This window comes from Mus musculus, chromosome 12 (assembly GCF_000001635.26).
Source record: "Mus musculus strain C57BL/6J chromosome 12, GRCm38.p6 C57BL/6J".
Taxonomy (NCBI): Eukaryota; Metazoa; Chordata; class Mammalia; order Rodentia; family Muridae; genus Mus; species Mus musculus.
In genome coordinates this window covers 50,625,594-50,653,136 of record NC_000078.6, presented here as the reverse complement: position 1 = coordinate 50,653,136, position 27,543 = coordinate 50,625,594, and the positions used below count along the sequence as shown (strand labels likewise).

Here is a 27,543-nt window from a genome sequence, read left to right as displayed (position 1 = left end):
GAGGTCCTCTCTTCTCAGAGGACTATAGCTTGTGTCAAGTTGACATAAAACCATGCAGCACACCATTAGAACCTTATTTTTCTTTTGTGCCCTTTGTGCCATCTGTATCTAACCCGGGTTGACAGAAAATTATTATGAATACTTTAAAACAAGCAACAATAAAATGTGTATCCATCCATCCATCTATCCATCCATCCATCCATCCACTGATACATTCATCTCTCCATATTTATCCTTAAGCAACAGCTTCTAGAGTTCAATAATATATATAGAAAGTATATGCTATAATCATATCTGCTTCATATTTTTGAGTTCCAAACTTTCAAAGTTTTTATATAGTTCCTCTAGTCCTCAGTATCTTACATTGTAAATGTTTAGACTAGAGTGTATAATCCCTTCATCCACAGAACTGTGAGATTTTAAATTTTATTTTCTGTTTCTGCTACCCCTCTTAGTTGGACCAAGTTTAAAGTTCTCCTAATCTGACTTTTATTCAAATCAGACTTTTTTTCTTTTTCAAACTGCTTTCTATTGTTGATTTTAAATTACTAGATAATTCCAAAATTATTGGGACATATAACCTGTTTGAAAAACACCTACAAGATTAGCATTGTTTTATGCACCCTGGTCACTCATTTAGGGTAGAATGTTGATTAAAGCTTTGAAACTTCTTGGACGATGTCGTTAGATATCATCAGAGTTACCTCAGCAACATTAGCCAAAATGCAAACTGGAAAGAATTCATTTCAAAAGACTCAGTCATGGGGCTGGTGAGATGGCTCAGTGGGTAAGAGCACCCGACTGCTCTTCTGAAGGTCTGGAGTTCAAATCCCAGCAACCACATGGTGGCTCACAATCACTCATGAGATCTGAGGCCCTCTTCAGGTGCTGTCTGAAGACAGCTACAGTGTACTTACTTAATTATAATTAATAATAATAATAAAAAAAGACTCAGTCATTAATTTTAGTCACAACTTATTTCTTAAGTACTCTTTTGTTTTCCAAGGGTAAAATATCTAGAAGGGCTTGAAATCACTAATGCCCTCCCAAATCCTCCATGTGTTTTGCTCATTATTTTGTAGTCAAAAGAGAAATATACCAGGTTCCTTAGATATATCCATTCATTCCTTTGCCATTCAGCAAAAGTTAGTACCAGTTCGCAGCCTTCCAGTCTTCACATGCCTACCATAACAATTTCCACACTCACTGGGTGTGGCACATGGCTGAAATCCCAGCTCCAGCTCCAGCTCCGGTGAGGAGGAAACAGGACCATAGCCCATTGAGGTCATCTTTGCCTACAGAGTGAGATGCTGTCTCAATCCAGCTCCCCATAGGAAAGAAACTTGGAACTGTCAACTCTGTGTGTATGTGAGTGTGTGTGTTTGAGTGTGAGTGTGTGTGAGTGAGTGTGTGTGTGTGAGTGTGTGTGAGTGTGTGTGTGAGTGTGTGTGTGAGTGTGTGTGTGAGTGTGTGTGTGTATGTGTGTGAGAGGGTGTGTGTGAGAGAGAGAGAGAGAGAGAGAGAGAGAGAGAGAGAGAGTGTGTGTGTGTGAGGTTCTGCTGGCTATAGAGTTCAAGCTGCTTTAAGTTTTGTTGTGTCTTTGTGTTGCTTCCTTTTTTTTTTTCTTCATCTAGTAATGGCTTAGGTTCTTTAAAATAATTTCAATTTCTTGGTCTGTTTCTGTCTTTTGCTTCCTTTTCAACTATTTCCAGCACCCTACAAGAATCTTTCACATCATGGATACAGCATAAGGAGTTATTCACAGATTTTTCTTCCAAAGTGGTTCACCCGTGTTTTTCTCTCTCTCTCTCTCATAAAATTGATGAGTATGTGAAGTTGTTCTGAGAAACCTTGTCTAGCTTTGAATTGACCTCCAATGTAGTCTTGACCCACTTCTGTTCCTTGAATATGGGGCTCATAATTCCTGTTCTGGTTATTACCATTTGACTGTTTAGTGTCATTTCAAACGAAATGCTTAGAGAATGAATCGTCCTTCTCCCCAACCTGCTTCTTTTCTGTTTTCTGTCTCAATTATTAGCAGCAGAGAATCACACACATTTCTCAAAAAACCATAGAGTCCTTGGTGACACTTCTATTTCCCTACCATTGGAGAATCTGCGTAAACAGCAGGGTCTCCATCCTGCCTCCACATTAAGAACTCTAGCCTCTTGTTTCTCAGCACCTCCACTACCATCATGATGATCCTGTAGAGGGAGGGGCAACAGCTAGGGTCCCTAACCTACTGCCCCTGCTTTTATTCCTTTCGCTTGCGATTTGCTTCCTGCATAACAGTCAAAGAATGTTCCTTCAAAACATGTTAATCACATCTACTGGCTTGTTGAAATCCTCCCAGTGGTTCAGTGGTGCATTGAGAATAAACCACAAACAATTTAGCACAGCTTTGAAGAACTGGTTCCTATTTGCCCTCCAGCCTCATTTCTTCTGTGCCTTAAGCAAGTGCAGTAAGCCCTCTCTTGGGGTCTTTTGCATGCTATATGACTTGAAGACCATTACCTAAGCTTGTCTTAAGACCAGTCCTTCCCATCAACCAGTCCTTGGCTCAAATGGAAACACCCCAGGAAAGATTTGTTTTCTTCACTGGTCAAAGTGTTGAGCCTCATGTTCTTGATCATGGTTACTGCTGTTAACCACTGTGTTACTGTTATTTATGGCAATTGTTGCTGTCAGAACTAACTTCATTTACTGTCTTACTTTTATATTTTCAATGTAATCAGTTATGGCAAGAACATAGTCTGACTTCATAAGTGGATAGCTAGTGCCCGCAGACTCTGGGACAGAAGTCCTGTGTTCAGAGCTATGATAGCTAGAAAGCACAGATGGCTTAGGTAAAACTAGTTCCTTTAAAGCAGTCTGTAAACTTAGGAACGACACCCCTATCCAGTCTACTCAAATAGTCGTTTGTACCATTAATTTAGAGAGTTTTCTAGAATAGTGAATTGACTATATGTAGGTGGGAATTTCAAGATTCCATTACTGACATACAACACAACTCTGTAGAAAACCACATCTCAATGTTCTGGTCCAGAAGAGAACCATTAATCAAAAACAGACAAACAAGCAAACCAACCAAAACAAAACAAAATTAACACACTGCAAACGAAAATATGCAAAAATGGTTTGTGTGCTTGTGCATGTAAGAGGACACATTGGGGAAACTAAAGTGAGAAGAAGCGCTGCCAAGATGGAGCCTGTTCAGAATTTACTAAGAATTATCAGAAGGCCTCTGATAACAATCATTGCAGCCTGTTAAACCAAATAGGGTCCCTGTACATCTACAGATGCAAAGAACCCATCCCGATAGAAAGGACAGAAATATAGTCAGGCTCTACTGTCTCTGAAGCACCTCTTTTTGCCCAGCCACCAGTATAATCAGATCAAAATTAGTGCTGTGGGTGTGGGGCTGGAATTGCTCCTAGAAAGCCAGGTTAAGGTTGACAGTTTTGAAGAGGCTGAAACACAGAAGTTCCAAACACAAAACAAAGTAGAAAGCAAGAACCCTATTTAGACCCTTAAGAAGGCGGTGGGTGGAGCAGGTGGGGTTGATGGAAAGGATACAGACTCCGCTATTACAAGAGAGACACGGTTTTAAAGAGGTCAGCTGACTGGCCCTTTAACAAACTCGAGGGCTCCCAGAGGGAGTCCCCCGTTAGGTGGGCTCTACCAGGCTGGCGTTTCCCGGTCCACTCCTGTGCGGGCGCTTGGAAGGGGGTGGTCAGGACTGCCCTGAATGGGCGGGTCCGCGGCTTTAGAGTCCGCCGAGTGGGCTGGGGCGGCTGCTGCGCGCAGGGGGCGGCTCCCCGTCGGGCTCCGGTTCCCCTCGTCGGCTCCGCGGCGCCGCCCTCGCCCCGCCCCGCCCCGCCGGCGCCGGTCGCGCGGACCCGCCGTGGTCCCCGGAGCGGAGCGCGCCGCGGCCGCAGTAGCTGGGCGCCTCCCCCGCGCTGCCGCGCGCCCGCCTGCTCGCCTGCCCGCCCGCCGGCCCCGGCTCCGCTCGGCCATCTTCGCGGCTCCCGCCCTCACCAGCTCCGGTCGCGCGCCCTGTCCCCGCGCGCGGACTTTCCCGGAAAGTTTGGTGGTTCTTCTCCGCCGCCGCAGGCAGCGGCGCCGCGCCCCACGTCCGCCAAACTTTGGGGCTCACTGGCGCGATGAGCGTCCCTCCGCTGCTGCGACCGCCTAGCCCGCTCCTGCCCGCCGCGGCCGCCGTGGCTGCTGCCGCCGCTGCGCTGGTCCCAGGCTCCGGGCCCGCGCCCTTCCCGGCGCCTGGGGCCGCCCCGGCGGGGGGCATCTCGTTCCATCTGCAGATCGGCCTGAGCCGCGAGCCGGTGCTGCTCCTGCAGGACTCCTCTGGCGACTACAGCCTGGCGCATGTCCGGGAGATGGCTTGTTCCATCGTGGACCAGAAGGTAAGGTGCCCCGGGTCCACCAACTTTGCAGCCGACCTCGCCTGCGCCGTACAGCCTGGCTGTGGCCGGACTGCATGCCCTAGCCCCAGGCACTGCTCTGCCTGCCGCGCAGTCTTCCTGGGGGCTGACCTCCTGCTCCTTCTCTGGCACGCCTGCCTTCTCACCTCCTTTACCTCCCTTCTTGCGATGACAGTTCAAGGAATCTTGCACTTTTCTCCTCGCGCTCCGGCGTATTCTTGAGGTTTCCTGGCTGTCCTGACTCTTTTTCCCTGGACCAGAGCCTACCTGGTACCAGATCCGCTTTCCAGCGCCAGAGATCCCTTGGGACAGCCCAGAGCTTTTTCAGCCCCACTCCCTTCCACTACATCCTCTTTCAGCTCTAATTGATGCTGAGGAGTTCCGGGTGTGACCTGGACGCCAGGAATTTCTCACCTGCCAATAGTGCTTTTAAGAAAGGGTGATTGATTAAGCCAGCTGTGAAAACAACCGAGGAGTTGGTACCACTACCCAAGTCCGCCCTGGATTTAGTACTACCACTGTGCGAGCTTAGAAACATTTTCCAACAATAAAACCTGAAATTTACAGCGTTTTTTGGCTTAAATTTCCATGCACTGATCTTGGGAGACTGGAGTAGTGAGAAGGTCTGTGGTTCCAAGAACATCCAGTGCTGGCTTTGCTCTTAAGTTTGAGGCTATGGGACTTTGGATAGTGGTCATCAAAGACTGGCTGGGGAGAGGCCCATAAAGCTGGGCTAGGCCACCCATCATTGTTTCCAGTGCACTTTTGAAGTTAGGTTATCTCCACAGCCATCCAGAAGGATGCTTCATGTAAGGGGGAAGGGCCCTTGGTGCCACTCCTTCACAGTATGGACTGCCAGGGTTCTGGGGGAGGAGAGAGAGATAGAGGAGTTAGCTAAAGGTGCTGACTTTCAACTCTGGAGGGCTGACTGGCTAGTTCTCACCCTTTAATGAACAGTCAAGAGCGGATTTTCTTAAACTGTTTGGAACAACGTGTCTTACGCTTTTTGAGCGGTGTAAATAGTGGTGCTGAGTACAGAGGTCTAGGGAGTTGCTCTGGGGAAGCACCCACTAATGCAGGAAGTGAAAATTCTAGAGGTCAGACTCAAGTAACAGTGAGTGCCTTGAAGTTTTGTTAATTAAAGGGAGTGATATTTTTTCGTTATATAATTGAACTCTTTGTAGTTCCCTTGAAGTACTGAATCCAGCCGCCCCCTCCCCCAGGATGGTGAATTATGCAAGTATTCTAGGCTCTGACTGCCTCACTGTATAGCCTTCAAATATTTCTGTTATGATATGGATTAATTAATTAAAAAGCACTGCCACACAGGCATACACAACACATGTAATGAAATTATTCAGAAAGTCCCTTCGGTACTATAACAACAATCTAACTGTAAGTTCTAAAGAAGATGGTGTAGTGTTAGAATATCCCAAAAGGGCTAAGTTAATACAAACTTTGTTTTGACCTGCTTAAACTCTGTGTGTTTCTGTGTTTCTGGTCTGTCCTTGAGGTTTTGAGTGGGGAATATGATTCAAGAGGTTTGGGTTGGGGTTTGGATACAGTGAATTTTACAGTTGACTCTGGGTTGCTGCCTGGGAGTGTTATCAGTACCCAGGAGAAGTGCAAGCAAGAGGACATGCAGGGCAAAGCAGGCTGGGACAGCCTCAGTAGTAGATACACAGAAGGTTCACTTAGGAAAAAAAGTCTTGAGATGATTAGGAACTTACATTGTAAAAAAACAAAAAAACCGAAAACTCGGTAATCTTCTCAAAAGAGAGATATCCATACCGCACGTATCTGAGATCCACATTAGCTTTGTGGAGGGTGTTTTAGAATGGCCAAAATGTAATGGCAGAAAGAAAACTGGAATGCAGTCAAGTGTTGTGCTGTGTAGACCTGAGCCAAGATCTGGGGGTGGGGATGAGGGGAGGAGCTGGAGGAAGGCTGGAGAGCAGGGAGCCAGCCCCACTGTGTGTTCTAAGGGAATCCTGTATGTATCCTGCTTATTATGCAGTTCTTCACCAAAAGAAAAGTTTGAAAAGTTTTCCTGGGACAGCCATATCCTTTTGTTTTTATGGGTATGGCAAGTTGAGTTATTTTGAAATGTGAATTTTAGCAAATATTATAAGTCCCTAAGTCACGGGTCTAGACAGTGTGCCTTGTCAGTTATTCTATTATCTGTCGTTCTAGATATCAATAACCTATTATCTGTATTTGTCCTCCTCCTCATCTATCATCTCTCTGGCTATCTCTATCAATCATGTAACTATCAATCGCCTGTTATCTACCTGTGCGTCATTTTGTTATCTATGTATCTTCTGCATCTATTTTGGGATATGTTATTTGCCAAGACAGAATTCTTGTGCTGTGACTGCAGTAGTGGGCAGCTTGCAAATGTGGAGGTAAGGAAGTTGGGGGGGGGCTTTTATCCTTTGTCTCATGCTTTCTCTTATGCTTCCTGAAGACATTAACTACGAGGAAGAATGACGAGAGAGAGAGAGAGAGAGAGAGAGAGAGAGAGAGAGAGAGAGAGAGACATACATAAATACATAGAGGCTTTTCAACAGAAGGTTCTCTTGATTTTATAGTCCTTCTTATTTATTGCTTCAGTATTAGGGGGCTTTTTATCTTGTCTGTGCTCAAGAGCCCCTGAATACGAATATGGATGCTTAACTCAATGGAAGTAGTCACTGACAATTCAGTTGATTTCCCCAGTATTATTCGAGAGACTCTCTGTGTGGGATGAGCACCTGAGGTGGACAAGGCTAAATAGGAGAGCAGCTGTGCCTGGAAACTTCACTTGAAGTTACTGTTGAGTAGAACTTAACAATGTACTTTCCCCCCAGTTTGTAGGTTTAGAAAATAGCAGGTATGTGTTCATATTTGATGAAATTAGATGGCAATTCAACAGAAATAGTTTAAAGATATTACATACCAACCATTTTGTGAGTTATAAGTTAGTAATAAGTTTTCAATCTGAGAGTTTAGCAATCTGAGATGATCTCTTTCTTTGCATGGAAGAATGTGTGAGTATATAAGGTGTTATTAACTCTGTCCTTTTGGGAGACTGAGCTAAGGGCTAACTTACAGTGTTTATTTATTTAATGTTTTTACTGCACATGTGTATAGCATTGAAGGTTGGTTATATATGAAGATGTGTTCTTTAATCAGTATGCGTGACTTCTAGGTTTACTTTGAAATCCTTTACCTTTCTTCCATCAAAGGAATATTGAATACATAGGATAAGAAGGTATTATTGTGAAGCAATGAACAATATCTCAGAGGATGATGCAGTTTTGACCTGTAGCAGGTTACATACCTGTGATGGCATACATGTACACACTTGCACTTGAAACACAGTGGGCATCGAGTGAGTGACAGTGATACAGCTATCCAACTTCTTGTTCATTTGAGTTGCATCTTACCAAAAAGACAACCAGGGCTTCCTCTAGAGCACAATTACTTGGAGCGACACCGTCTATAAGACACCTGACTTTTACTCTTAACACTGAAATGAACGAGTGAGCATTTAAGTGGGACATAGCCACCAGAGTACCAATCCTGGTGCCTTGGTCTCATAGTTGCATTACCCTGCTCGTCATTGTTTTCATCTTGTATTGATTATTGCCTTCTTGACAGTTGCTGTGTCCCCTTTAGCCCTTAGAATTAATTTTAGCCACTCTGCTTTTACACAGATTGAAAGAGCTAAGAGCAGTTAGCTAGTGGATCACCCCAGGGTGTGCGGGCAACAAAATCTTTTTAAACTAATGATAGTCTTTGGTGGATCTTTTTATTTAAGTTTTCATTTTGGACATAATATATAACACTAGTTTCGTATTTAATGATAAACTGTAGACTTTGCCATTTTACTGGGTGGTGTTAAATAATGTAGTAGAGTGGATTTCAAATTTAAACTCATTTTCAAGCTTAGGAGCTTAACTGGATCTCATTGGGGGTTATGTGACATACACACCCTTTAAATGTTAAATATTCTTGATACAAATTTCTTGGGATCAGAAGAGTTTGGGACTTTGGATTCTTCTGGGTGTTGTAATATTTATAACATGCATAAAGAGATATATCTGGGATTAGACCCATTCTTGAACACAATTAATTCATATTTTATTAATAATTTTGGTATTTGATGAAATCATTCCAATCACTACTGGTTGGTAGTAGTTCGTAGGGACAGGTGTGGCATTTTCCTCTTGTGACATCAAGTTGGTGCTCAGAAATGTTTCAGTTAGAAGATTTTGGGTTAGGGATTCTCAGCCTATGTGCATACCAGTGTGTAATGTACGTAATAATGATTGGCAAAATAAAGTTTGGAGTGTCCCTTAACAGTTATAGCATTTGTTTGATAAGACCAGTGTCTTAGATAGACTTGCTATGACCAAAAGCAACCTGGGTAGACAGGGTTTGTTTCAGCTTACATTTCCATATCACAAATCATCATCGAAGAAAGTAAGGACAAGCACTCAAGCAGGGCAGGAACCTGGAGGCAGGATTTGATGCAGAGACCTCGGAGGAGTGCTGCTTACTAGCTTGCTCCTCCCGGTTTGCTCAGCCTGCTTTCTTAAAGAGCCCAGGGCCACCTTCCCAGGGGTGGCAGCACACACAACAGGCCAAGCCCTAGAGCAGCAATCACTAGTTAAGAAAATGCATCACAGGCTTACCTACAGCCCTATCTTATGGAAGCATTTTTCTCAACTGAAAGTCCTTCTTCCTAAATGACTCTAACTTGTGGCAAGTTGGCATAAAACTGAGCAAAACTGGACAGCCACCTGCCATTAGCTGTGGAATTTCAGGAGAAGTTTTAAACTCGAGTCATTTTCTAATCTAATCTATGCAGCCACCACCGCTATGCACACTACAGGAATCTAATAGCCAACATTAATCCATGTACTGTCCAACTCTTCCCACTTCAAGTCTGTAAGGCTTGCTGTTGTCCACATGAGAATTTCAAAGAACCTTTGTCCTGTGAAGTCTCTGACAGTTTACACCTGAGACAGAAGGTTGGCACATCTTTGTACTAATACAGAGAGACCAAGCAGATTGACTGCTTTGTGTTGTAAGACACTGTGTCATCGAATCAATGAATATAATGAAACCGTAGGTCTCACAGTCCATATTATAAAGTGTAAAAAATATTTCAGTACCTAGAAGCTGTACCTAGGCAACCAGCTCTTCATATATGCTCCAAAAAATATGTGTTGGCACAATATAAAATAATCAGGGGGTTATGGTCGTTCTTCTGCGGATAGGATCTATAGATCAAGAAGACAATTGGCTCACTTATAGACAAAATACTTCTCATCTATAAAAATATGTGAAAGATTTCCTAGAAATTTTTCTGATATTGGCAAGTATTTTTGTGTCATTAAAACCTTGTAATGCAATGATCACTTGAAGTTACTTGAGAACAGAAAACCCCACATCATGTTGTTTCTTACTGGTCTCACATAAAAAACAAATAACTAAGTGTACATTGAATTATGTGGGACATGCATAATTGTAGAAGAACATGTAATGTGAATAGATGGGAAGGCTAAAAATGATGTAAACATATTATAGCTTCAGAAACAATTAAACCTGTCCAGATTTATAGCTTTCTGTTTAGAAGTTTCTCCTAAAGTTGCAAAAGGTTCTATTTGGTTGAAGCTAGACAGTTGATGCAGCAGCTTAACACTGTTGGCAAATACACAGCTTAGATTTTAAAATATGCAATCATTTGGGAATTTGTTCAACTTATTTTGGTGAAAAAGAGGAAAAAAAAAACGTACCCGTTCCTGGTACATTGGCATCTGTTCTGAGTAAAACACTGACTGATGAGGAATTTGTTGAATTTACTGCTCGTATTTAGGCACAATTTCAAGAATTTCCAAGTGTTTCTCGCCTTAATTGTCAGCGGCCAGTTTTTCATGTGTACCATGAGATGGTTGAAAAGAATGAATGTGATAATGAAGATGTTAGTGAAGAAGATGAAAGTGCTTGACAAATTGCATTTCTGATAAGGCAAGGCTCTGCAGACAAGTGTTTTCTTGTTCATAAAATAGTAGTTGAATCTTTTCCTGACCTATTTTGGAAAAAAATTAAGTTTCATATATATACATGTATACACATACACATACTTATATCCTTCACTGGTTCCACTAGTTGGAAGGATAGTGACTATAGAAGTCTTAAATCTTGAGACTACTGAAGCTTGCTTTGGTGTACAATTATCTTTTTAATGATTTAAATGATTAAAAAAATTAATCATTTTATTTATTTGCATTTCAAATGATATACTCCCTTTCCAGTTAGCCCTCCACAACCTCCCATCCCTCTTCTCTCCCCTCCCTCCTGCTTCTGTGAGGGTGCTCCTCCACCTACTCACCCACTCCCACCTCACTACTCGAGCATCCCTCCTATGCTGGGTTATCGATCCTCCACAGGACCAAGGGCCTCTCTCCTCCCATTGATGTCAGATGAGGCTACACATGTATCTAGAACTATGGATTCCACAATTATCTTAAAGTTTATTTTGATCATTTTTCTGAACCCAGAGTTGCTGAGTTTAAAGGGTAGCAAGATTGCTTCTTTGGATGATGGAAATATCTTACTGTCGTCTTGGACTCCTTCAATTTCTTTGTTTGGTACCACATGAATTCTGCTTAGCAGTTGGTGTCCATATAGGCTTTGCGAGACAGTATTGGCATGACTTTTCAGGATGCCCTCAGACAGTCAGAGCTGGGGAGGGGCAGGTGGGAAACAGGCATAAAAGACAGTTAAAAAGATAGCAATAAGCAGTGCACATTAAATATCAAAGACCTGAGAAAACAAACACTGAGGAGGTGCCATTTCTTCATTCACCAAGTATTCTAGTCTCTGAGCAGGTGCTGACCAAGACCTAGAGTTCACTGATATTTTAAGACATTTCTAGCTTGTGTGTGTGTGTGTGTGTGTGTGTGTGTGTCCGCGTGCGTGTTTGTATGCGTAGTGAGTGCTGATGCATGCCAACCATGATGTGTGTCTAGAGATCATAGTATGACATCGATTGTCCTTCTTCTCTGAGACTTATGTTTCTTGTTGGTCACCATTATGCACGTCAGGCGAGTTGCCCATGAGCTTCTGGGGACTTTTCATAGGAACCCTGGGATTGTAACCGCATGCTACCATAACACCTGGCTTTCTATGGGGTCAGGGTGTCTGAGCTCTGCTCTGTGTGGTGGAACACAAACACTCTATCCACTGAGCCACCTTCCCTGTGCAAACATTTAATGGCTTCTTCAGTAGACTGCAGATGCGATGCCCACTTTTGCCTTTATTAGGATCATTCTAAATCAGCAGCTTTGTGCCGTTTGTTAGATAAGTGTCTGATGCTGTGATGGATCTCAGTTGGGAACACCTTCCTAAGCTGAGTTCCCCGATTTCCTTGCTCACCCAGCTTGGTCTAGGTATAACTGAGAAATAATAGTTGAACATATAGTAGTATCTAATGTCATTTTGATATATTCATATATTGTGAAATGATTGAATTAAGCTAACTAGCATGTTTGTGAACTCACAGAGTTAACTTTTGGGTGATGAGAACATTGACCGTCAATCCTCAGCAATCTTCATGTGTACTATAATTGCCAATTATCTGCAGTTTCATAACTTACTTGTCCTGATCGGTGGAACCATGTTCTCCTTGATTGCTTTCTACTGATTCCCTCACAACCCGAGTCATAGCTACCACTAGTATTCTACCTTGGCTTCTCTGAGTTCACCTTTCTAATAATTCAGCGTACAAATGTGGTGATGTGGCTTTTGTTTTTCTGTGCCTGGCTCTTCTCACTTAGCTCATGTCCTCCAGGTTCATGTACATCCTTGCAAGTTGTATGATTTCATTATAAGGATGGATGGTATTCCCTGCCCCCCACCTCTTCTCTTCCCCCTTCCCTCCCTCCTTCTCTCTCTCCCTCCCTCCCCCCCCCCATGTGTGAGAGCCTTTTTCTTTTTACATTTTATAATTGTAGCTATTCCAAGAAGGTCTGAGGTGATACAGTCTGAGTTTATACTTCCTTGGTAATTAGATAGCAAACATATTTTTGTTTTATGTTCTCTTTTGTCTACACTTTAATTTTTGAAGGTGATTTTTCTTGTTGGCGAAACTGTGTGAGTTCTTTCTGTGTTTGGGTATTAACCCTTCTTTAGTGTCTAATTCTTCCTCATTGGAACGACCCACTCGCTAGTTCTCTCTTTTAAAGTTGTAGCAACATGCAATCTGCAGCACTTTCATACTGTCCTCCAGTCCTTTGTGTGTGTGTGTGTGTGTGTGTGTGAGACTGATAACCCCTTAGATACTTATCTCCTTTTATCAGTAGAGAGCCATACAGTCCAGCTCAACGTTTCCTTGCTCCTTGGAGCTATTTTTTTAGTGTTGATGTTAAAAATGTGGGGAGGAACTGCTTGCTGTTGCAGTTGTGATCCACAAGACCAGGCCATCCAAGCCCTATGGAAGTGCAGCCATTTCTGTTTGTCTTGTCTTTTTGTAGTTGTTACTCAGCTTTCCTTGCAAGCTTCCAGTGCATAAAATGAAGCACAACCCCCCCAAAGGCTCTTAGCTATTAGTATGAATGAGGTGTTAGGATTCTGTCTGGACTCCACCCCCACAGTTTCCTGGCAATAGCCAGGTAGGTCTGGCTCACTATAACAGGGGCTGCTTGCCCCCTCCTCTCTCTCTTACTCCCGCTTCTCTCCCTTGCCCCTTGCCCCTTCTTCCCCCTACCCCCCCATGTGGCCATGGCTGGCCTCTACTTCTCTACTCTCTCCTCCTCGCCCCTTGCCTCTTTCTCTGCCTCTATCCTCTCTTAACCCTCCTCCCCGGAGCCCTGAATAAACTCTATTCTATACTATACCGTCCTCCTGTATGACTTAGTCCCTCAGGGGGAAGGGATGCCTTGGCATGGGCCCGACAAGGCACCCACTTCCCCATACCTTACCACACCCCCATAGAACATATCTTAATATACAACATGAGATGTGTCTGTAAAGCCTCTGATGTTTACTGAGAACTTAGTCAAGCAATATATTATTCCTTTCCTTAAAAATTTCCCATTGTTTAACTGTAAGAAATAGTCCAGTCCAGTCCATGACCATGGCCTGGTTTACAGCAATATTTATTTATTTTGCCTATTGGTGTAAAGCTCCTGTTGTCCTTTTGTGCTTTGTTATTTCTGTGGAGGGATGTGGCAGAGCAATATGTGCCACACTTGGACAGTGACAACTCCCTTCAGGAAAAAAAATCATAGAAATAATAGATGATCAAGACTTACATTTAAGGAAAAACCTTTTAATAGGCATTTGGGTATATTTCTGTCCTTTTCCCCCATAAGTAAACAGTACAGCAGCAATATGCCTTCCAGTTAGAAATTACTGGGCACACTTAGATTAATATTGAAGAAGCTCTTTAATATAACACAATGCAGGCTTCGGCTAATGCTCAAAGAGGGGCCTGCTGCGAATAGAAGCTTTTGCCGACTTATAAACACCTCAGGCTTTTGGATTCCACACACAGTTATCCTTAAATCTCTTCTAGGTCTAGATCCCAGGTCATCTTACTCTGAACAATTTAAGCTGAGACAGGAGACTGTAAAGTTGGCCACTTGGACAGGTGGGAAATTCACTCAGCAAAGTTATTGCCAGAATTATTTCCTAAGTTCAGCAATGTTAGTTTTTTCAAAGAGTTGTTACTCATGTTTTTCCTGCCTACTTGGCCAATTTATGCTTTCCTTGATAAGAATGAAAGGCACATAATGATAGGCTGTCCCTTAAGGGTGGTTGGGATTTTGTACTGCCCTTGACCTATGGTCTTTGACATAGGGATGGACTAATTGCTGCTTGGTTGTCTCCTTTTGTTATGGGTAGACTATTTGCAGGTCAATCTTTGTGAATAAACATATGCAGAAACTTTCTTAGCCATCCCAAAGTTCAGTTATGACCGTAATTCTCTTTATTCACGATTTTTTAACAAGTCTGCTCACCATAGTGCTAGTGCTTGTCTTCCTGTCATATTGGACGTCATGCTCCTCTGTCCAAGTTCTATTCTGTGTAACTTAATATTTCCTGTAGCTGGACTTTTGGCTACTGTCTTAGTGTTTCTATTACTGCACAAAATATCATGACCAAGAAGCAAGTTGAGGAGGAAAGGGTTTATTCCACTTATACTTCCACACTGCTGTTCTTTACCAAAGGAAGTCAGGACTGGAACTCAAGCAGGTCAGGAAGCCGGAGCTGATGCAGAGGCCATGGAGGGAGGGATGTTACTTATTGGCTTGCTTCCCCTGGCTTGCTCAGCTTGCTTTCTTATAGAACCCAGGACTAACATCCCAGGGATGGCACCACCCACAAGGAGCCCTCTCCCCTTGATCACTAATTGAGAAAATGCCTTTTCTCATGGAGGCATTTCCTCAACTGAAGCTCCTTTCTCTGTGATAACTCCAGCCTGTGTCAAGGTGACACACAAAACCAGCCAGTACAGCTACTTTTTCTGGTTCTTTTCTTCTACCTCACTTCTAATCGTTATTCTACCCTTGCAAACCCCCAACACTAGGTAGGAGAGAAAGAAGTTTAGAGAAAAAAAGGGGGCGTTGATCTTGCTAGCCTACTTCCTGCTGATTAGGGGTGTTGAGTTCCTTGCGGAAAGGGTATCTAATTTCTTCTACCCTGTCTCTTTGTACATGACTACTTGACAAACTCCAACAACAACCAGCCATTCAATCAGCTCCTTCTCTCGGGGCTCTAGCATTTACATAGCCTCTGAAGAGTTCCCAGAATTCCAGATGTAAACTATCTTCAGCTGGCAAAATCACACCCCTGCCAGAGCAGGAGACAAATCATAGTCAGCTACTGTGGGAAATCTGAAGCAGCCTCATATCCCACACCTGGGATTCAAACAAAGACATATTTACATAACAGTTTTGTGTTTTCAAAGAAAGCAAAATTCTCACTGTATTTCCTAAGCAAGTTTATTGGCAAATCCTTTATCACATCAGTTTTGCCATGTCAAATTTCCCCTGCGTTCCTGTGACAGGAGCCGGACACAGTGGTGCACAAGCCTGTAATCTCAGCACACCATTCAGGAGGTTGAGGCTGGAGGACTAGAATTTCAAACTCATTTTCAGCTGCATAAAGGTTCCATAGTCTGTCTGTGTCCGAGACCTTATGTGAAAAGCAAATCAGGAGCAACAACGGATTAGAATGTAAGCTGATCTGAATGCAATCAAAGCCATGTTTGAGGTGCTGTAAAAAAAGTGTATTCATACAGCAAATAAATAACCAATTTGTTCAAGATAAAAATACACATATCATTAAATTAGTTTGCTTTTCTATTTTTCAAATGATTCAAGTTGATCTTAATGTCATATGTTTTTAAAATATTTATTTTTTATGTGTATAAGTGTGTGCCTCAGTGTATGTATATGTACCACAAGTATACAGGAGTCCACAGAGGTCAGAAGAAAATCCCCTGGAACTTACAGAGAGTTGTAAACCTCTAGGTGGATGCTGTGAACTGAACCTGGGCCCTCTTTAAGAACACCAACTGCTTTCAATCACTGAGTCATCGCTACAGCCTGTAATAATTTTTATATGGCTTAAAATTTATTCAATCACTTTTGTGTTGGTATACATTTCAGATTCTCTCATGGCTTAAAATATTTTCTATTAGTCATTTAAAAAAAGTTTCATTCATTAGTTAAACTGTCAGTTTTGGATATACCAAAAGTTAAAGCCTTTTTCTAAGTAATTTAATCAGTCATATTAATGGTATAATAATGGAGCTGAATCTGAACTCTTTGTCTCAAATGGATGATCAAAACCAGAAAGACAAGTTCTATTTCTAAAATGAGTTAAGTTCTGGAGATTTTAGCTGGTTGAACTAGGTAATGTACCACAGCTTAAATGTTTATTGGAGAAAATGTTTCTCAATGTCTTTTATCAATTAAATGTACCCCCCATCTTTAAATTATAGTGATTATTTGCAATGGTAGGCTGGAAGAAGCTAAGAGCATTTGCTGCTCTTGGGGAGGACCCATTTTTTTTTCCAGTGCCCACATTGGGGGGCTTGATATACCCTGTAACTCCAACTCTAGGGAGGATTTGACATACTTGGCTCCCGAGAACACCACACTTAGGTGAACCATTCCCTTCCCCCAAACACTGAAAAATGGAGTAAATATTTGGACTGGAGACATGATTCAGAGTTTAAGAGCACTTCCTACTCTTCCAGAGGATCCAAGATTGCTTTAAAGTACCCACATCAAATTGCTCATAGTTATCTGTTAGCTCCAGATCTAGGGAAACTCTTCTTGCTTTTGGGTACACATATGGCATGTAGTCACACAGACAAGCCCATATATAGGTATGAAAACACTTCATGTTATAATAAGAACTAGCCTGGAAAAAGACATGCCTATCAGTTCAATAATGGCACCAACATCATGGGACTAACCACCTTCTTGAATGGAGGCAAGGATCGGAAAATAAGACCTCGTGGAGTGCTTAGCCCCAGAGGTAGCACACACCCCTCTGAAGCCTCAGACATCACTGCAGAAGAGTGGGTGAAAATATGTAAGAGCCTGCAGTGGTGGAAGAAGACAAAGAAACATCATGGGTGTCTCCTGGATACAGCAAAGTAGCTGCAAATATGAATTTATTTCAGTTTCAACAGCATACACCAAGAGTTTGTGTTTTCACTAAAATTGACTGCATCCTTCTCAGAGCTACATGATGCTATAACCATGCTTGAGAGAGGTGGCCTATCATGACTCTGGGGCACTTGGCAAAAGAAGAGGCTTGGAGGAACTTGGAGATGGCTAAGTGACTTCTTTGCTGTCAAAAGCAGATCATTGGGGCAGGACAGGAGACTCCTCAGTTTACCATTAGGAAAGACCCATCTCTTCTTACCAGTTTCCATACATTCTGAGATACAAAGGCGATTTTCATGCTTAGCAGCCTAGAAACGATTCTTCAGCATGCCTGCTGTAGAAAAATCAACGAACAACATGGATGGCCCGAAGAGTTCTAATGATTTAAAGATGGCTTTAGTCCACTTAGAACTCTAGGATCAGCTTTAGTCCACTTAGAACTCTAGGATCGTAGGACCAGGTGTGAAGATCACTTGACCATGAACAGTGGTTGGAGTGAAACTATGGCCCAAAGTAGGAGTAAGCTGGTGTACTTCAGGCTCTAAAAAAATTTAGTGCATGTGTATAAGTCTGAGTAGGTCCTTGTGCAAACCAGAAGGCACCCTCTGGGGTCATTCATCAGGCACTGTCTGTCTTGCTTTTGCTTTACATTTGTTTGCTTGTTTGTTTATTTATTCTTTTTCCCTCTCCCTCTCCCCCACCCCCGTGTGTGTGTGTGTGTGTGTGTGTGTGCATGTACTTTGTTGTTGTTGTTGTTGGTGGTGGTGGTGGTGGAGTATGTGGGCCTGCATGACCTCTCATCTTTCTGGAAGTCAGAGGACAATTTGGAGGAGTTGGTTCTCTTTTTACATGCTCTGAGTTCTGAAGGTGAAACTGGCTGTCAGCCTTGGCATCAAATACCTACAGAGCCATGTTGCTGGCTCACACTTTGGCTTTTGAGACCAGATCTCTCCATGGAACTCAGAGTTTCTTGATTAGGCTAACCTGGCTTTCTGATAAACTCTAGGGATCTGCCTGTCTCTACCTCCCCAGCACTGGGATCGAAAGCATACTCCACAGTATCTGACTTTTTAATGTTAAGAGCTGATGCTCTTGTCAGTTAAGCTGTGATGATAACTTTTATTGAGTGATGGTTAACAGGCCTGAGCCCATTTCACTTAGCAAGATGTGGCTCTTAGAGGGATTTTGATAGCAGTGGCACTGGAGGGGAACGGAGTGCCTGCAAAGACTCTACTCTTCTGTGGATTTCGTCACCAGGATTGACACCATTAAGTAATGGAGGAACAGCAAACAGGGGAGGTCTGGGAGTTGTTTTGTAATTTGCTGAGTGTCCCCCGGGTGAGCATGCTGGCTGCCTGGGAGGGATTGAGGAAGAGCTTGTCTCTGGAGCATTGGCTCATAGTTGCTAATGTTCCAGGGCCGCCTCTGGAAAATTCCATGGAGTGGCATAGGACCTTGAGCTGGCGGTTTCTCTCATGGTATAATGGCCAGCCTAGGGGAGCCTCCAGGAATGAAACCTGACTTTTGTCTGTGCCAAGCCAGAGCTCAGCTTCTGCATGTTTGTCGTTTCCAGTTCTCAGAGCAGACAGACCTCTGTTCTGGTCATTTATCTCCATGTTATCAAAAGGTCAGAGAGGCTAAAGCATTTACCTAAAATTGCACAGCTGCTTTGCTCTTTCTGACCTCTAAGACTCACTTGTTGAAATAACATAGCTTTATACAGGGGTTATGGAATTAATTATCAGTGGTGTGTGTGTGTGTGTGTGTGTGTGTGTGTGTGTGTAAGTAAGTATGTACACTCTAATTTTTCTATAACATTGGTTGAAGTTGACTTAAAAAGTACTTTAGCTTTAATAGTGTGGCATGACAATGCATGTTAGTTTCTATTATTTTTAGTCCAGGAAGCCTCTCTCATTTGGAATTCACATTCAAGTTAAAGGTCAGCTGGAATCCTAGTGACTTTGAAGGAAAACTCTACATTTTTGAGTGGGAAATACCTCCATCCCACATGTTTTGGAGTAATAGTTGGTGTTTGGGCATTAGAACTAGACTCTGTTTGAGGTGTAAGGGTTTAAGAGAGAGAGAGCCTGGCTTGTAGCTCCTTTTTCAACTTTGAGATGTCCTGAGATTTATTATACATACAGCTGTCAACAGTATATTTGTTTTATTTGTTTTGGTTTTAGGTAACATACACACATACAATATATATATATATATATATATATATATATATATATATATATATATATATGTGTGTGTGTGTGTGTGTGTGTGTGTGTGTGTGTATTATACAATATATATATATATACACACATAGTAGAACTGATTTGGCGTTTGATGTCATTTTAAAATGAAAATCACCATAAGAATCACAATTGTTCATCCTCATCCTTCTATAAATGTCAGATGGTTATTCATCTGAAGTCAGGTTGTGTATGATAGTTAAGTTGTTGGCTCAGAACTCTTCCTTCCAGTGATATAAGAGGGTTTTGGAGTATGATTCGGGTTGGGCTGTATACTTCTCTTTGTGGTTCAAGGGTAATGGAAGGCAAGCATCTGGGCTGCCAGTGTAAATCAGTGAAAGGAATCATTCTTGAATGGCGTGCTGATTCTGAACAGATTTTAAGAAAATAATGGGGGGTCCTTAAGGAAAGTGCCTGGTGGAAGGTATATTGCAGTTCCCCTTCTGCGAAGGCTCATGCTTTGCAAGTGTCTGTTCTGTGATGCGTTTATATTTGCCAGCTTGCTTTTGTCAATGGTGAGTGAACACCTCCTACATAAACTTATTCCGGACAGTGCATGATCAGTCACAAGCCAAGTAAGACACTTTCTTCCATTAATAGTTTGCATCCTTCCCGAGTGTGGAGTGTGATTTGCCTTGTATTCCTTTGAATGTGTAAAGGCTAAGACCAGCACTTCTCTTGTAGCCTAAATGTACCATTGCCAGGCTTGACAAAACTCTAGCTACACTGTAGGCAGACATGATCCAGAATTTAAATAGATTCAGTTCTAAGCATTCCTGCCCTGAAGGACAGGGCACACACAAAGGTGCAGGAACTATTGTTTCTTTTGGACTTGCTTGTTTGTGTGTGAGTATGTGCATACACTTTAGACTGTGGATTGTGGATGCCAGAGGTGTCAGACCCCTCAGGTCTGGAATCACAGGTCGTCGTGAAACTTCTGATATGAATACTAGGGACTGAGCTTCTGTCCTCTTAAAGGGCAGTAGGAACACTTAAATACTGAGCCATCTCTTCATCCTGCACTTGGGTCTTTGAAAGTCTTGGTACAACAAATAAATTACATGGAGAATTCACTTTTGTCATAACACAGTGAAAGTTCCCGGCAAGCCAAGGGCAGCAGGGTGTTCAACTGTGCTAGACCGGACTTTCTTGATGCTGACAAGTCAGAGGCTGCCATGTAAGCCCTGTATTCAGATCTCTTATCCTTAAGAGTCAGTACACTGAGTTAAATAGGATAATATTTCTCCCCTTCATATTCATGCTAGATTCTGTTTTATTCTGTCATCATAGGATTCTTTTAACTTGTATTTTTGGTATTAAAAAAATCTATGGAGTTTCAAGTAAAAAAAAAAAAAACCATGAGAATCAAAAGCAAGACTCTGTTCACATGAAGCTGTTTTTGCCAAAGAATCTTTCTATACATAAAACTTGCAGGATTTATTTAAAGGATCAGATTATTGTAAAGTTTCATTTCCTAGAACTTTCCTAGAATAAGCTTAAAAAACAAATATATATTAAAGTATTTCCTTTCTCTCTTTTCTTTTTTAAAGAATACCGCCTTTTTGAAGAGTTATTTCCAATTATGTGTATGTATTTGTCTATAAGTACGCGCAGGCAAGTGCAGGTGCCCACAGAGGCCAAAGAAAGTGGATTCCCCAGGATCAGAGTTACAGACCAGTGTGAGCCACCTGACATGACTGCTGGGAATTTAACTCAGGCAGAGGAGCGCATGCTTTTAACTGCTGAGTCATCTCTTTGGCCTAGAATATTTTCTTTGACCAAAAGTTTGTGGATAACTTAACTTAGAATTCATAACATAAATTACTTTATAAGGTTCCCATTTTGAATGGAGATAAAACAGAAATACTGAAGCATGTGTACATGTTTTGTGTCAAATATCAAATAATTTTACTTATTGTGATAGCTTCAGTTCACTAAAATAGGTAAATAGAAGTACCTGTCTTCAGTGTCAACACCATTAGCACCTACAACAAAGGTTAAATATACACTTACATACAGAAGACAAGCTCTGTTGTGCCTTTAAGTTGTTTTATTATCATCATCATCATCATCATCATCAATCATCATATTTTCTTCACTAGATAAAATAGGACAAGGTCAGCAAAGAGAGAAAACTCAGAAATACACTGGATAGTTTAAAAAAAATCACTTTTTATTTGAAAAAAAAAAAACCCAACATATTGGAAAATCTATTCTTTATATATTTGCAGGTACAGCCTGGATAAAGGAACAGGGAGTTTTGCCTGTTGCTGCACACTTGGTTTCTGTTGACAAATGCACTGTTGAAGTAATAGAAGCAATCAAGGGTTCGGAAATCACGCTATGAAATGTGGCTCTTGAAGAAAAGGCAGGTCAAAGGGCACTTGAAAGGGGACCTGATTTTGTAGCATCATTTCCATTTATTCTTTTTCCACATGGAAACTTATGATTTTACTTCAGTTAAACAATTTTCTAGTCCTGGGAACCTGTGAATGCTACTTTTTATTAACAAGAGGATGCTTGCAGATGTGATTAGAGTTTTGAGTAAAGGATCTTTTCTGGATATTCTGGTGTATCTAGGCAAGTTGTGGGGATTTTAAAAAGTGAACAGTCTTCCCTTTTGGATGGGATTGGGAGACTAGAGCAAGCCATGTGAAGAGCACACAGCAGTAACTTCTCTGTTGTAGACCTGGAAGGTGGGAGAGATGGGCCAGCAACCAAGGAATATTGGAGTCTTTTAAATAGGAAAACAGAAGTTGGAGCTATGAGCTAATATGAGATGTGACAATAGTCACAGGAGATTGGAGTGTTTTCAGAGAGAGAAAATAGGCCAAAGAATACAGTCAATACAAGACACTAAAAAACTAGAGCATTTTTTCCTCTAGAGTCTCTGGAGAAAGCACCCAACCTTAGTTTAGGGAACAAGCGTTTTCTATATTTGATCCCTAGAAATGTAAGACAAGTCACATTTGTGATCGCTGTCTATAGTAGCAATGGAGGATGAATATGTCACATTCATTGCAGATGAATTAAGAAATTCAGATTATCTTTGAGATAAATCACACTACCTAGTTAAATACAGCTAGCATTTTGACTAATATCTTACAAACTTTTTTTCTGTTAAAAATCATGGCAGAACATACTCTGCTTGTGTGTGTGTATGTGTGTCCTTTTGTTTATTTATTTGATGCATTGCTTTAGGTAAAAAGTGTTCAGCATTCTTTGGGTACTTTAAATGCAAGGAGACTTCATGACTTTATTTGGGTTTTAGAATTTGCTGTTTGAGTTGCTATGGGTTTAAACTTCATTTATCATTTAATAATATATGCCTTTATTAATTCTTTGAGAAACTTGAATGTTGCTTTTTGATTATATTCATTCACTCCTTCTCTACACACCCAATACTCCACCAATCCCTACGTATCCAACCTTGTGTCATTACGTTTTTAACCATTGAGTCTCATTACTTTTACCCACATACTCTTAGGTTTGTGACCATCCACTGGAGTGTATTAAACCTAGTAGATGTTAAAGTCTTTTTTTTTTTTTTATTGTTCATCATAAAATACATGTTGGCTGCAGCCTCCATGACTCCCAGTTCCTCCCTCATGTCTCCTCTCCCCTGATCCACCGCTCCTTAGTTTCCCTTTATGAAAAGAGCAAGTCTTCCAGGGATATCAACTGAATATGCCATAACAATATGCAACAAGATGAGACAGAAACCCTCATATCAAGGCTGGATGAGGAAACAAGGAGGAGAGAAAGGGTCCCAAGAAGAGGCGGAAGAGTCAGAGACACCGTGCTCCTCCAACTCCCACTGTTAGGAATCTTACAAGAAGTCCAAGATAAACAACCACAGCATGTATGCAGAGGACCTACCACAGACCTGTGCAGGCTCTGTGATAAATGTCACAATCTTAAAGAAAACAAAATCTCTGTCTCCTCACAGCTACTGGTTACCTTTTCAGCTAGGCTTGGGACTTTTTGCCCACATATCCCCCCTTGCTTGAACTTGCTGATTTCTTGTCATGCTGTCGCAATGTCTTGTGAGTTCAACTGCCTTATTCTGACCTGAAAACATTTTTTTTTTCCTTTTAGCATTCTATCGCCCTTAGTTCTTCCAGTCTTTCTACCCTCTCTCCTGCAATGATCACTAAACCTTGGGAGAAGGAGATGTGATATTGTCTTAGTTAGGGTTTCCATTGCTGTAGAGAGACCCCATGACCAAGGCAACTCTTATAATGGAGAACATTTAATTGGGGGTGGCTTTAGGTTCTGAGGTTCTGTCCATTGTCATCATGGCAGGAAGCATGGCAGCATCCAGGCAGACATGGTGTTGGAGGAGATGATAGTTCTAAATCTTGTTCTGAAGGCCAACAGAAGACTAGCTTCCAGGCAGCTAGGAAAAGTGTCTCAAAGCTCACTCCCATAGTGACACACTTCCTCCAATATGGGTATACCTCCTAATAGTGCCATACCCCGAGGCAAGCATATTCAAGCCACCAAAGATCTAGATATCCTATTTACAGTAGAACAGTTTGAAGTTTCTTAGTCTCTGCACCTAGACCAATTGTTGCTTCATCTACTGCATGGCTAAGCTTTTCTAATGAGAATTAAGAGATGTACTAATGTATGGGTATGGCAAGAAATATTTAGAAGTCAGCTTAATGCTAGCTACACTCCATTGACAGCATAATAGTAGTAAGCCTTAAATCCCACCAGAGGATTGTTGGTTATTTGCGTGTCCTTGTGCCACTGTTACACTGGTGAGCATCTCCTGAGAGGCAAGTCATCAGTGAGGCTTGCTGGATTTACAACTGCGTACGATTGGTTACCTTTTTCTCCCAGTCATACCCACTACCTTCCTAGTACTGTGACAGCTGGGCAGTGGGATGAAGCTTTTAGATCAGCAGCAGCTTGATGTCTGCATATTCTATGACTTAAATGTATGATTTCTTCAAGATCATTATCTGACTAATAGCCTTTATATGTATGTGGTAATACATTGTTCTACACACACATATATCATTAATCAACTTCTTTTGTTACTATCTGTATGTATCCTTGGGGTTAATTTGGGTAATTTGGGTTTTATATCAGTATAAAGGTTCTTTGCACTTTTTTGTTTTAAACATGAGGGCATTTCCTTTATCTTTGTCTTTTGTGTATAAATACAGGGCTACAGGTAAGAGGAACATGCATTTAAGAGCCAAGTTTGTTTTTTTTTGTTGTTGTTGTTGAGTGGATAACATATAAAAAATTCTCCAGCAAATTCACATTCACAGTGGGTAATTGTTATGATCTTGAATGTCGTGTGGCTTCAGGAGGACTACACCAGGCCAAACAGTTCCACATGAGGTTTACTGGGAGAGCAAGGGGCAAGGTGGCTGAGGAAAGAGAAGCGGGGGAGGGGAGAGAGAGAGAGAGAGAGAGAGAGAGAGAGAGAGAGAGAGAGAGAGAGAGAGATCGAGATCGAGATCAGGGTGGCCTTTCTTTCTACATGGGTGATGATGTAACACAGGTAAAGGTGGGAGGTAAGCTAAGTGGATTCTGGGAATGTGGTGGCTGTTTCCTTGACTACAGGTCTGTGGGTCCTGCCTATGTGATGTCACAAGTTTCAGAGGTCCTGATACTAATAATAATAACAAACGTTAAAAATGCAGTATTTCACTCTTCGATTTTTAAATGAGTACAGACCTGATTCACTTTCTATAATAATTCCCATTGATTATTTTAACAGTTTGCCAAGCATACATACAAATGTTTCAGACATTCTAGAACAATAATTGCTTAAAATATGGGTTCATTCAATTTTATTCATACCCATTTCACCATAATATTTTTTTTCTTATTCTTAGGTTTTCAGAGGTATAAGTATAAATGTTGTCTTTGACATGTTCATTTTTTTTTGTTTTTTTTTTTTGTTTGTTTTTGTTTTTTGCTTGGGAACAATTACTTGACTTATTAAGTAGAGCTTGGGTATCTTTGAGAGGCTGAAGTGTTTTGATTTCGAAAACTTTGATTTATAGTCAGAGGTTCATGGTCTCTATTGAATGGTTCCACTCATTCATTAGGAGTGATTGACTATGGAAGACGAAGAGTCTTTGCGAGCTTAGATGCTTGTTTCAAAAGGCAGTAGAGTTATTTCCCACATTGCTTTCTAAATATGCCTCTGGAACCAGAACTGTGTATGGTCAGTGTGCACATCTGTAAATTGAAATTTGATATATTGAGGCTGAGAAGTTCTCATTTCTACCTTGGATCCCTGGTTATTGTTTCAAGAACTATTTAGTGAAGAGCTTTGATAGTGGTTTAGGGAGATGAGAGGCATTGGGGGAAATGGTGGTCTATTTCTGCAGGTAATAAACAACAAACTCTAGGGTGTTAGTCTCTTTTGAGGAATTGCAATGTTTGCCTTTAACTGTCCCTGAGTTTAAAGCCAGGAGTACAAGGTGTTCCTTTTGGAGCAGTTTATGGAAGGGCCTGAATAAATATTTGTTGAATTGAATGAGTCTTTGCACCAGTAATCCTTTATGGTTGTTAGTGGAGCCCTAGTTAAGATACTATAAAGACACTTAGGTGTCAAATCTCAGCCTAATTTTAAACAGTGAAAAAACCTTACACATGAAGTATAGGGGCAGGAGAGTCCGGTTTATAGAGGAAAGGATTTGTTTTGGATAAAAAACCTCAAATAATAAGAAAGACAAGCAATGTTTTACATGCCTGCTTATTGGGATTTGTTTCCTAGTCAGTCACCTGTGAATCTGAGACTTTCAGTGGGCTGTAGGAAGACATGGAAGAGTGGTCGCCACGGAGGAGCGTTTTACATACTCAATAGGCAAAAAGTTGGCAGCTTTGGTTGGGTCAGTTGGATTAGTCTAAAAATAGTTAACTTTTCCTATCAATTCTTAAACTTTAGTTACTTTAATATATATTTTTACATACTTGGTAAGTTTAATAATTATTTAAAAATCATTTTATTTAATAAAATTATTTCAAGATTATTTAAAATCAATTATTTAACATTTATTTAAGTCTATACTTTCAAGCCTTTCTGATGATATTGAGGATGATGCATGCTATAGACGGACATGAATTCCTTTCTGTCTGGATGTGTGTGTCACAGGTCTAAGATACTTTGACGATTTTTCTAGTTCTTTGTTTTCATTGACTTTAGCTCTTGACAGCACAGATTTTCACCTCACATGCTTTAGATTTTATGCTTTGCTGTCTTCCTGTCCCTGGTTTACTTTGTCACACAGCTGGAAGCCTCTTGGGCATTCTTAAGTCCACAGGGGCTGACCTTCTCCAGAGTTATCACCCATGCTGCTAGGTGGATATGGTTTCTTAGTCTCTGGAATCCTGTTGCTTGTTAATATAATATGCAGTTCTTGATGAAGACTGGTGTCTCTCAAGTGCAAACACTGTGCTGGGGTGCACAGCTGCATGCTGCCAACTTGAAGGGAAAGCATCCTCTAGAGGTCTCCTTGGGAGGGCGTGTCTAGCCCTTAACGCTTTAGCAGGGCTGTATTGTTGCTCAAGAAGGCCTCATGGGCAGAGGAAAGCTTGGTTGCAGCCCTACTTCCAGATTATTCTAGAACTCACTTGCTTTTCCTCAGTCCAAGATGTTCACTTCTCTTTCCTGGCAATAGTATTTTAAGAAGTAAAAAATGTTAAAAAAAAAAAAAAAGAAGTGTTATCTCACTGTGAATTCTTCAGAAGGGAACCTGTGGTTGTACTAAGTCAGACAGAGATGGTTCTTAAGTAGTACATCTTTTGATAAAAAAATGCTTATCCCGTTTTTCATTTTTAAAAAAAATTTGTAGTATGTGTATGGATATGTATAGCATGTCTGTCTGTCTGTCTATCTATTTATCCAAGTACAATATATATAGTACACACACACACACACACACACACACACACACACACACACACAAGATCAGAGTCCTTGGAGGAAAACTTGATGAATACTCAGAACCAAGGCCATGTTAAGCCACACTTGACTGTCTAGTATAGTCTTCTTACGTTTCTTCCCAGAGAGAGTTTGTCTTTTCCCCCCCCCCAAAGAGTGTGTTCTTTTATTGTGAGTGTTGTTGGTCTCACTTCCTGTTCAGCACTGCACACCTCAGTAATCATTTAGGGAGCACCATCAGTCACCTGGCAGATCCAGAGTTCAGTTAA

The 27,543-nt window shown here is 41.5% G+C and overlaps 1 protein-coding gene across 13 annotated transcripts in view; it reads left to right on the top strand.

Moving 5' to 3' along the window:
* Nucleotides 1–3,865: 3,865 nt before the first annotated feature.
* The window catches only part of Prkd1 (protein kinase D1), a 308,046-nt gene continuing 284,368 nt past the window's right edge, over nucleotides 3,866–27,543 (top strand). For 8 of the 13 annotated variants that reach the window (XR_001780432.2, XR_001780431.2, XR_001780430.2 and 5 more), the window contains exon 1: nucleotides 3,866–4,421. Coding sequence is in view for 5 of the 13 variants with exons in the window: in XM_006515586.2 (XP_006515649.1) it covers nucleotides 4,164–4,421 (258 nt within the window). In the remaining 8 variants the exon portion in view is untranslated. The remainder of the gene's footprint in view (nucleotides 4,422–27,543) is intronic. The other 5 variants (NR_168537.1, NM_001382814.1, NM_008858.4 and 2 more) reach the window with 2 other exon arrangements.